Genomic DNA, 12,615 nt, shown 5'->3' with positions numbered 1-12,615 from the left:
AGACCCTGGAAGTGGAAGTGTTCTGGTCTTACGTCTTTGCCTCCTGGCTTTTGGTGTCTCTGTTGTCATGTCAGTCATACCATGTGACCAATCAAGCCAATCACACACCACAGTAGCAGCTTACAGATTGCTCATCTACTGGCCAAGGATTTCTGTAAATGGGATGAGGGTGATTAGCTGGGTTTAGGATGACGTACAGTAACTTTGTGTTTAATCATTTGGATCCTTGGCTTTTGTCCTCCCTTTACAGATAGAGGGACACCAGTATTTGCGTCAGTACTTCAGGACACTGCTGTTTTAATTATTGAGATGAAAATCCATTTTTAAGATTGTAAGGATAATGTATTACCTTGGCGTTTACCTTTAGAAGAAGCTGAGTTGGACTATTATGGGTGCAAAGATCATCATGAAAGTAGCTAAAAGTTTCTCGCTTTGCTGGAAAGGATTACACATTGTGCCTTGAATGCACTTTCAACATTCAACTTCTGTAAGCTACATTGCACAGCTCTCTTTGGAGATCACCAAACTCTGAATTATTATTATTTTTTTTTATTTTTTTTAAAGGACTTTTACTAGTTGTTCAACATGGCTCTTATGAAGATAAAGTTTGACCTGAAGAAACGGGTGAAGCTGGCTCAGATGCTATGGCTCATGTACTGGTTTTCCATTATGGCTGGTGTGCTAGTCTTCAGCATGGGCCTTTTCTTTAAAATAGAACTGCGCAAGAGAAGTGAACTTATGGACAACAATGAGAGTCATTTTGTACCCAACATTCTAATTGGTGTGGGACTTTTGGCATGTTGTCTCAATGCCTGTGGGGGCAAAATCTGCTATGACTCGCTCGACTCCACCAAGTTTGTGAAATGGAAGTCCATTTTGAAGCCCTTTCTCATTTGTTGTTTGTTCTATAACTTCCTCCTCATTGTCACAGCGATGATGTGTTTTGCCATGCGCATTCCTCTAGAGTTCACACTTGCTGAGGGCCTGAAAAATGGAATGAAGTACTACAAGGACACCGATACACCCGGACGCTGCTATATGAAGAGAACTCTGGATCTCATGCAGATGGAGTTCCGCTGCTGTGGCAACAACAACTATAAAGATTGGTTCGAGATCCAGTGGGTGAGCAACCGATACCTGGACTTCAGCTCTAAGGAAGTCAAAGAGTGAGTGTCTTTTTGTTTCTGAATGGTTGGATGATGTCACCTTTAAATGTAAACATTGTTTCCTTTCAGTTCTTTTCTATTAGTTTCCTTCAGATATATTTTAAACATTAAGATAAAGAAGCCTAGCACTTTTAAAAGCAGTAGTTTATTGTTGACGTTTTTATAATTACTTTTTTATGAAATCATTTAGCAAATTCAAAGTGAGGGTTGGCACTAGGTGAATTACAGGGGTCAGTTTGCAGTGTAAGTGGTATCAGGCATGTTAGCCAGTTTAGATTTTGTCGGTAATCTTCTTGGAAAACATTTTCTTGCCCTCAGAGCTTACTGTCCCTTTCAATCAGTTGAATACCTGGTAGACTGGCTTGGAATAGACACTGAAGTTACTAGCCGAACACTTGCAATATCAAAGAGGTTTTTAATGGCTTTTGATGGTTAACACCTAACATGTAAAGTCAATTAAATGTTTTCTAAAGTGAATTTTAAATTAATTAATTAATTTATATACATTCTATTTAATTGGTAATAAATAACAATAAAGGTATGATGTATAATTCTAAGTTGCTTATTTTTATTAGGCATTCAGAGTTTTCAAACAAATTTTTTTTTGACCATATAATTACTTTTACTTCGAAATTATGATTTATATCAAATGAAACATTCACAGTGCTTTTGATAATCTTGTAAATGTTGTTTTCAATTTACTGTAGATTTTGAGTCTTACTTCTGTCATGCAAAACTTTTTTGTCTTTAGCCGAATCAGCAGCAATGTGGATGGAAAATACCTAATGGATGCCGTTCCCTTCAGCTGCTGCAACCCTAGCTCTCCACGGCCCTGCATCCAACAGCAAATAACCAACAACTCGGCTCACTACAGCTATGAGCACTACACCGAAGAGCTAAACATCTGGAAACGTGGCTGTCGAGACGCTCTAGTGTCCTACTATGGTGGAATGATGAACACTATTGGGATACTTGTGCTGATTGTCACCCTCTTGCAAGTAAGATGTTGAGCTTTGGAATTGTAATGTGCTGATCCAGGATCAGACTTCCTCTAATCTTAATAGAATGTGCTATAAAGGTCAAACTGATCTCTGATCAGTATTTAAAGTACGCTTTGTTCAGTTCAGACACTTAATCTGATAAATTGCCAATACAAGATGTTTTGTTGTCTGCACCTAATAAGCTACACATTGTTTTGGCTGTAGATTTGAGCGGTGATTAAACCCTGTCCTTTTTATAAGACTATCCCAAAAGGGTGTAAAAGTGAAGGCTGGTTAGAGGTGTAGTGGCTAAACTTTGTATGACATTATACCATGACAGGACAGGAGCCTCATCGCCTCAAACAATCACCTAACATGGCACTTTCATGGAAAACACCTAACTTGCTTGGTTATTATTAAATGTAATACACTGTTAGACTACTTTGTAGTAATACTGACATTTTAATTTACCTTCTGGGTTAAATTAAACTAGATGACTCAGGAACCAGCAGATGTTAGTTTAAGGAACTTTTTTTTTAACTGATCTAACTTAAAAAAAAAAAAAGGTAATTAATACCTATAATATATATTTTACTTAATATTTATTACAAAAATAATAAACAGAAAAAAATATGAAAATAGTTAGTTTGGACGATGCATGAAACATTTTAGTTAGCCATTTAAAACATTCCGCAGTGTTTGCATATACATTTCTATATTGATGGAAATAATTAAAAAGCATTTATTGAAACAAAAACTGCCAGGTTTATGACAAGTGGTAGCAACAAGAAGACCTTGAACTAGGTGTGGTGGAGATTAGAAGAGGGTGTGACACTGAAGATTCACAGGGACCAAAGGTTGTATCTGTGGGGTGGGGCTTAATCTTGCTTTCTCGGAAAATATGATTTCACATCACCAACTGGAGATTTATATGTGTATAGTGGTGGTGGTGGTGGAGGAGGATTACATCATTTATATTTAATAATAATATTTATAATATAATATTTTAATTTAATTTATGGTGATTTAAATAAAAAAACAATTAAATCATGTATTATTACTGTCATAAAAAAACTATATTATATATAATAACTTTTTTGTACTGTCAGAGTAAAATTACAGTAATGAGCATCATGGGAACTGAGATTAATAGAAATATTAAGTAAACCAACAAAACTCATTACTGGAATGAGAATGAGAATGTGTCACAATGCACAAAAAAAGTTTTATTTACTGTACACCTCGTAAGAATACACTATCTAACTCATATCTTTCATGTTTTGCTTTAGATTTCTGTAATGATTGGACTGCAATATGTAAACACCTCCCTGTCCACGCTGGTCAACCCAGAAGACCCTGAGAGTGAGAGCGAGGGTTGGATCCTGGAGAAGACTGTAAAAGAGACCTTCACTGACATCATGGCTAAAATGAAGGCCATGGGCAAAGGCAATCAAGTGGACGAGGGGGCAAATGAAGAGGCTGTTACCACTGTGAGCTGAGCGAACCCCGCCCATCATATTTTGGCCACACCTACCTGAGGTAGAGAGCTGTGTGACACAGCCTAAAACTGTAACTATATCTACACAAATACTCAAAGTGTAGACAAAGCCAATTAATGAGGAACTGGTGAAGAAGAAAAAAAAATCTAAATGCAAACCTTTGTCAGTCAGACACTTTTCTTTAATTCAATTTGTATAATAGAAACCCATATTATGGTGAAATGAAAAAAAAAAAACTTAATATCCAAGTGATTGACTTGTAAAGAGTGGCTTTAAAATATAATTACAAATATAATGTAATTTTGCAAGCTTTGCTCTCCCCTCTGACGTTGTACTTTGCTACACAAACTCTAAATAATTTTATAGTCATATTTTGTTTTATTTAATATTTGAGTTGACATTCCACCATGACATTCAAGAATGGCTAGTCATGGATTTGGAAAAGTGTGAAAGATATAAATATGTGAACTAGCCTCAGTGCAGTGAGTACTTCTATTTATTAGGATTAAAAATCACTATTTGACATGTGACAGGTGTGACGAATGAAAAGAAAACACTTTTTAAATCACCTTTCAAATTCTATGAGAAGCTAGACAGGTGTCTTGGGGACAAGTTAGATGCTTTGTTTTGTTTTATTTTAAAGTAATGCTATATATATACAGTTATATTTTTGAAGTACTGAGGTTGTGATTTGGGAAAGGGTATAAAAAAAATTAAAATATATTTTTGTGACCCATCTGATGATGAGTATACTGCTGTGTTCCGCATCAGGTAACACATGATTTCATGAGCACTAAAAGAAGAGGCTGATTTTGCAGGTTTAAGAGACAAGCAACAAATGAGACCCCAATGTGTGCTAGGGTACAGAGGGATAACCAGGTCTAGGGTGAGGGGATGCTCGAGGAAAGCCCCTGGAGTTGAGGAGACAGCTAAAGACTGGCAGCTAAACCCTGACCTGTGACTTCTGCATTCCCCCTGAGCTCCTGTGCTTTTACATCCACACAATTGTTCCATGAAACGTCCCAGGCCAGAGACTGAAACTCTATGCTCAAATCTGTCATTTTTTGTAATTTATTACAAAAATAATTCTAATTTTGTGTAAATAGTGTAGAATTATTAACGAAAATATTATTTTCTTTTTGTAAAAATATAATTTCATTTCTTGTAAGGAAAGTTGACTTTATTCTAGGACAGTGTTTGGTGTGTAGAAATTGTTATTGTAAATAAAACTTCTTAAAAAAATTCTATTGCCAAGTCATTTGATTTCCATTGTCCAGTCATTTGCTGAGTTTAAAGAGCAGGGGATTCTGGGAGCTCAGTGGGAGGTTTGCCTTATCCGCTAAGATCATCAGAGAATTACGTGATTATTGCATTCACATGGTGTTTGTCGTGCATGGCATATGACAGTGATCTGAATAGTGGGTCTGGTGAGTTTCACCATATGGACAATTTTTGATTTGTATTTAATTGTAATGTATATTAAATACCTCATAGTAATCATTAACAGGACATGGTAAAAACAAGGATGTCTTTTCATAGATAAGCCATAACTGCCTGGTTTTACTGTTGAAAACTGAGACGTTATCCATACTAAAAATCATAATGTTATGCTTTTAGGTATGAAACAGATATGAAAAAAGAGAAGGAGACTTTCTTTGGGTATTTTGGTTTGCCGACAAGCACATAAACACAGATGATCTGATAAAGACAGTAAGCTGCTTTTGAGTGTGCTCAGCTTAACTTCTTGGCAGGTGACCTGGACTGCTGCTTCATATCCGGTGAAGACTATCAAGCAGTGTAGGATACAGAATGTCCTTGAGCAGGTACAATATGTGTCAAACCAAACCGTGCACTTCTCTTTTCCCCCATATTTTCCTTTTAGGGCACAGGATTTTTGGGAATGGAGGGAAGCTATGCAAGTGGTGATACACAGATTTATATTGACAAAGAAATTGTATAACTGTAACATCAAACCTGACATCATCATAAAGGTTTTGCAATTATTTTACATCAATAGTTTTCATGTGATGTGGAGCACTATTTCCAAAGTTTGTTTGAGAACTGAATCTAAGTTAAAATTGGTTCTGGTCACATTTGGATTCTGCTCAACAAAGAAGGATCAGACAGATGAAGACTTACTTTACTTAATTTACACATTATATACAGCAAATACAGTGGAGGAGACATATATACAATGCAGACACAATAGTGAAAAACAACTATATGTGGTTTAACTGGCAGAACAATGTAAAAACTGGAGAAAAGGAGGAGAAGGTGCATTTGTGCAAGTCTGTGCAAGTCAGGGGAATCTATATAATACATCTTCAGTACATAATTGGGAATTGACTTTCAGCTTTCAGATGAGTAGGTTAAGCAATATAAAATATCTATTATCTTTTCCTTAGTTGATTATACACAGCAAATATTTATTATGTTATTTCTTATAATTATGTTGCTTTATCAGATTTATTGAAACTGTAACTCGTTTGACTTACATTTACCGTACTTATTTGGAGTTGAAATGTGTAATTTTTGGATATTAAAATATTTTACCCTATCCCAGCTTAAATGTTGAAACAACCAGATCATAAACATGTATTTATTTATCTGTAACACAATAATGACTCATTTGGCATTACTTTTTGTACTTTAGTATAATGTCACCACAGAAGTCTCACGCTTCACCATTAAACAGTATAAACTCAAAGGATTTGTACATTGACCTGTGTTTAAATCCTCTTTCTTTGACTCGAGCAGTAGGGGTCAGTGACAGAACTAGGCCGACCAGCAGAAACACTTCATTAAACCTGAACTATCGACTTAAGTCTCAGATAAACACTGCCATCTGTTGGTGGGTTCTTTAACGAATTGAAGTGGTGTACAATAATCGCTATCAAGGTATTGACTAGGTCTCTTTAAGATTCATTTGTTTCTCAGACTAAATTAAGTCTCTGCAAACACTACAAAACCTGTTTGACTGTGTTGTGATGATTTGTTTGTTCTTTCTCTGGGCATTTGAGCTCCTCTGTTCCTCTCAGCTGGAAAATTGCCTCATCTCTAGATCCATCTTTTACCATCATCTTCAGGAAAAGCTGAGCTCCTCCTACACAGAATTATACAGACACACTCTCTTATATTTAGAGACCATTATACCACGATGTTCACCTATTTCAACCGCTTCAACTTCTCTGCATGGTTTGCATTATAATTTGCTTTATAGTAGGCCCAATAGTTTACCTAGAAACGAAAAATCTGTTATTAATACTAATCACAAATTAGATTTTTTGTTTTGCCATTAGTGGTCAGGAGTTGGATTCATCCCAGTGACTTTCGAATCAGCTCACCAAAAAGATTTATTCAGTGACTATGTCTTCATATACTTACCCCAGACAGCGAGTGGTGACAAATGTAGCATATTTTATGCATTATGAATGAGGCATTAAATGGATCAGTAAAAAAAAAAAAAAAAAAAAATGTTTCATAAATTTTTTTCATATTTATAAACCTACTAAGTGGCCAAATTCTGAGTCTTCCAAAACCTTACAATATATTCTATAAGCATGGATTTTAGGTCCCATTTGTATCTTAACAGGCTCCATGAACTAAAAGAACTGCCTATACATTTTTTTATTACATGGTAAAAATAACAGCACATGCATTTGGAACAATATGACAGTGAGTAAATGATGACAGAATTATAATTTTTAAGACTACTTTCTGCTCATATTCAGAAAATGGCTCACTCTAACTGACAGTTATTTAGGCAGAGGACTCACGTGGTGTCTTTAGTTCTTCACAGCCTCATCAGTGATGTGTCTGACTCAGAGACAGGCCACACATTTAGCTAAATGGGATCATGATCTCTGTCTGTTTGAATGATGCAGAGATCTGTGTGAGTGAGTGTGTGCCTGTACTTCTACTGTATATCTTTTCAGAGTAATCTTGGCATGCACAGACTAGGCCTAATAATGACATGGACACACGAAGCATTCGTCATTTCGATTCAGAGCATCAGAATAATGACATCCTGAAGTTCAGAAAGTGAGTAGAGTTAACCTAACTGTCAAAAGAACCGGCATTCCTTATTAATGGGACACTAAGTAGGAATTACTCCCATCTAGTGGTGAAATTGTATTTTGCATTCAAACTCATTTTGCTCTCCAGCGCCTTGCTTTTTCAAATGCGCGTTGCATCTACGGTAGGCGATATGTACCAAAAAGCTTTGACGGGATGTCTTCTAATAGCACTTCGTCGAGTTTTCCTTCAGGTGAACAGGTGTGTTATTTCAAACAAACTGCAACATGACAACTAACAAACGAATGTTACAGTATGAATTACTGACTGTGGAAAACATGAAATATTGTAATTAGTAGTTATGTCTTCTTTATTCGTTATATTTTCTGAATAATGTGCATTGTTAGATATAAAAAAAATATTGTAATATAGATTGTAACACTGACTTACCTGTCGAGAAGAAAACTGGCCACTTCAGCGTCTCTTTTGAAATCTTTATCAAGCATTAGCTCTTTCCACCTAGAAAAAGCTTCCCCGACATTAACTCTTGTTTTCTGTAATCTACGGTCACGTTTCCTTTTACGTTCTATTTTTGACTGTTTTGGCTACGATGTTTTCTTCTCCTGTGGCGCGGCATATGTATGGTCCATAATAAGAATGCAATCCAGACTTTTAAACTTGCCGGTGCAGTTTCAAGCGCCTCTCACTGCTCTGCACCTGCATTTCTGGCTCTGACCGAAAACGCGTTGTGGAAACGCGTTGGCTTAGTACTTTTTGTCCCTCTCTGCTATTATAGTTTTGCAAGATGGCGGAACTACATGGAAGCCTCCGTCGACCAACCGTCCCATGTATATAAATATAATAAATTCTTCATTTACGAGGATTAATTTAAACATTGGCATAGGTATTTGTACACCATTGAGGGCATATTTATGAATAAAAATACTGATTTTAGATAATAAAATACCTAAAAAGTTACTTATTGTCCCTTTAATTTCTTCAGGAATCGGACTGGTGTCCCTGAATGTTTTTCAGTTCAAGATCGTTTGTGAATCGACAGACCGCAAGAACAACATTGTCATTCAACTTACAATTCAGGTAAAATTTGATTACTTTTGCAAAGGCACTGAAGATTTAGCAGTGCGTTGCTGTTGAAAAATTGTAAAGGAACTACTGAACCAAACACAAAAGAATATTTTTTTTTTTGATATTTATCCAACTTGTCACCAGTAGAGGGCAGTGCTTTGTGTTTACCTGTGTTCATTTGCTCAAACAGAGCAAGCTTGTAGTATTCTAACAGAGAGGACATTTCATGGTAAGTGTCACATCAGTGTCATTGGCATTTTTCAAACGGGAGTTGGGGCTGGATGACTTTGGTTGTAACATATAATGTTCAATAACTGTTAGGTTTTGAGACAGATGTCTAATTAACCAATTCATGTGTCTCCTCTAGCAGTGATATTTTATGTTAATTAAAAATTTGTAAATCACGAAGGTTTCTTACATTTCATTTTGTTCCAGTATCATCATATTTTTGCTATATTGAGTAGTAGCCTAAGTAAACATGATAACACCACACTAGGATAGTACTCAGGCGAGCAGTATTTCTCATTAATGCCAGGTTGAAGCAGGATGTCAAAGCTGTCTCAAGATGTTTTTTTTTTTTTTTTAAAGCAGTGGACCTTGTTAGAAAATAATTAAATGAATATCTTAACATAATCTTCCTCATGGGGGCAGCATTTACTGGTGTGACAGAGACACGCAACACCCATGTGAACTTTGTACGCAGCCCCAATAATTTCTCAACAAAAAATATCTATCACATTTTAACAGATTTAAACAGTATACCCATGGATAAAAAGCAGTATAATCTCGTGATGATCAAATACTTACACAGTCGTGACCCCAGACGTATCTCTCACCCTTCTGTGCTCTGTGCTTGGCCTGAATCCAGGGTTGCTCTCATTCTACGTGACCTGGAGATAAATGCCTGCAAAGAGACAGTGAATGACAAAAACACTATGGGGACCAAAAAAGGGAGAGATAGATGGATGCATTGAAGTGAAGAGATTGTTTTGTCTTTACTTATACTGCTGGCTGTTGCCCTTCTGAGATCAGGATTAAACAGCAAAGATGGTGAAAGTCTGTAGGGAAAGACTTCATTTTGTGATTTATAATATGGCCGCCAGCTTCGCTCTGATGACTGGGGGTCTGTCAGGAGACCGTGGTAGCCTTTATAGTTTTTACCACAGGCGACTTTACCCACTTTTTTTGTTTTAACTTTCCTGGCTAGTTTGGTTTTAATATTTTCAGTCTGACTGACCTGCAGTGAAGATGAAAGGCTCTTATGGGCTCGGGTTGTCTTGATTCAGCCTTGGAGCCATTAGCGTGTCAAGTTATGTTGAAGTAAGAAATCATTGTGAGTAGAAGTTGGGTCTTTTTGTTCTCTGCACAGCTTTACAGGGGCAGTTGGCAGCAGAGCTTAAAGGTATAATTAGGTTTTAATAATGGTAATCTATATTCAAGGTAAGTTGGTGGAGACTTTCACTTTTGCTTCCAAAAACCCATCTGATCACATCTCTCCTGTTCTGATTCAAAGTTCACCCTTAAAGGAATACTTTATGTTCAAAAGAAGGTCAGCATCTATGACTAGACAGTAATTTTGAGTAATTCTCATTCATTCATTCATTCATTTTTTACATTCAAAGTGAATCTTCATTATTTGTTTACTAAAACAACTATTGTTCAGTCTGCTATCAGTATATATATACACATGTGTATATATATATACTATACAATATATACTTTTTTCATAGTTTGTCTGGTCCTGCGACTTATAATCAGGTGCGACTTATTTATCAAAATTAATTTGATATGAACCGAGAGAAATAAACCAAGAGAAAATATTACCGTCTACAGCCGTGAGAGGGCGCTCTATGCTGCTCAGTGCTCCTGTAGTCTACACTGAAGACACAGAGCGCCCTCTCGCGGCTATAGACAGTAATGTTTGCTTGGTGCTTGGTCTTGGTGCTTGGTTCTAAATAAATGCGGCTTATAGTCCAGTGCGACTTATATATGTTTTTTTCCTCATCATGACGTATTTTTGGACTGACGCAACTTATACTCAGGTGCGACTTATAGTCCAAAAAATACGGTATATATTTATTTAAAATAATAAACATACTGTAAAGCAAACATAAAAGCAAACATAAAATATATTGAATTATTTAACCAAGAATTATCTATTTAACACTTTCATGCCAGTCTGTCTTTTTCACTAGGGCCTGGGAAAAAGAAGTGACATGCAGAGAAAAACAAATATTTCTCAGTCTGTCATCAGTCTATCCAGATAGAGCGGAGAGAAAGAAACATTAGAGGGTAATTCGCCTTCAACCTCAAATCCCATGTTAGTGCAAAAACCAGATTACTTAAATGAAAGCTAGACAAGACACTAGTTATTTGAGCATTCTTTAGAGATTTGTAAACTGTTTCTAGATGACAATAGAAAGAAGAGCTTTGGACTCATTCTCATAGCACCATCAATCAATCATTCATGATGAAAAGCTAAAAGGCTGACTCCTCCACACATATCACATATTAGTTTGCCAAGGAAACTATTTGTTTTCATGTATAATGGATAAAGGAGAAGTGTTAGACAAAGGGTAAAGACAACAGCTTTCACCGGGGAGACAAAACAGCAAAGAAGTTAGACTATTTATATCAAAATGGTTTTATAATCCAATATGGCTGTTAAAAAGTTTCTGGTCTGTATCAGCATGTTAGAGTATTAAGAATGATTAAATATTTTAGTAATTTATTTAGTTTGACGCAAGGCCAAGTTGCAGTATGCTATTTAGTCGCCCAATGTTGCATAGAAAATTGAATAAACAGTTTATTTCTGTCATGACAACTCTCAGAGAGTTTAGTATGGTAATATACGTACATTGCAATGTTAATTTGTTTGGTTTTAGCTCTGGCAGAGCAAGTACCGATACTTGTTAATGCCAATACACCACACACATGGTACTGTGAGCATGTAAGAAATACTGCTGCTGCTTATATAACATATATGAAATAACACCCATAACATGCATGACATCACCCCATGGCAGATCTATGCAGGTGGAGCTGGGGAAGGTGGAGGGCTTCTGAAGTGCATTGCAACTTTTACAGCAAACACTAGCCAAGTTTGAATGTTAAGCAGCAAACTTAATATCTGCGGATGTGAAAAGAAATCAGTCGGCTATACCACATGAATAATTATGTAATTATCTCGCAGAACCTGTTAGCCTGTGCCATCTTGTATTTAAACTGATTTCATAATAAACATTAATTTGTGTTAGTAGTTAAAAGCTATTGATTATTTGCCGATCAGAGTGGTGGTACTGCTTATGAATTCAAGCGACAGCCCTGTGGGTAAATCTACTGATTAATTAACTACAAATAACTTTGCAATTATTTCTAGAGTTCCAATCTTCACATGGACAATTCAGAAATTTTCATTAAGTGGTAATTTAATGCATTCTACAGATGCTCAAAAAAATTCCATTAGATAAAAAATCCAATTAGAACAACCAAGGAACAAAAAAAGAAAAGAAACCTGGAAACTTTAGTGAAAGTGAAAAGTGAACGTGAAAGTGACATTCAGCCAAGTATGGTGACCCATACTCAGAATTTGTGCTCTGCATTTAACCCATCCGAAATGCACACACACAGAGCAGTGAACACACACACACACTGTGAGCACACACCCGGAGCAGTGGGCAGCCATTTATGCTGCGGCGGCCGGGGAGCAAAAGTATAGCAAAGTAACACTGTTTTAAGGCATTGTGTAGTGATGTGAAATTCAGTAAGAGGCAAATGTAACTGCAAATAAAATATAATGGACCATATTCTCCATTAATGTAAAGTATATCTTTGGTAAAGGCTGTTTTAGATGTGTGTGTATGTTTTTGT

General features: G+C 36.2%; 1 protein-coding gene across 1 annotated transcript; it reads left to right on the top strand.

Moving 5' to 3' along the window:
• The first annotated feature begins 231 nt into the window (after positions 1 to 231).
• On the top strand, positions 232 to 4,780 carry LOC113055955 (peripherin-2-like). The gene is made up of 3 exons (XM_026222349.1): positions 232 to 1,166; positions 1,918 to 2,164; positions 3,436 to 4,780. The coding sequence occupies exons 1-3, from the start codon at positions 586 to 588 to the stop codon at positions 3,643 to 3,645; spliced, it is 1,038 nt and encodes a 345-aa protein (XP_026078134.1). The 5' UTR covers positions 232 to 585; the 3' UTR covers positions 3,646 to 4,780.
• Positions 4,781 to 12,615: the final 7,835 nt, after the last annotated feature.

The sequence above is a fragment of the Carassius auratus genome, chromosome 37 (assembly GCF_003368295.1).
Source record: "Carassius auratus strain Wakin chromosome 37, ASM336829v1, whole genome shotgun sequence".
Lineage (NCBI taxonomy): Eukaryota > Metazoa > Chordata > Actinopteri > Cypriniformes > Cyprinidae > Carassius > Carassius auratus.
The sequence above is the reverse complement of the archived record's forward strand: the minus strand, read 5'-3'. Positions and strand labels throughout refer to the sequence as shown.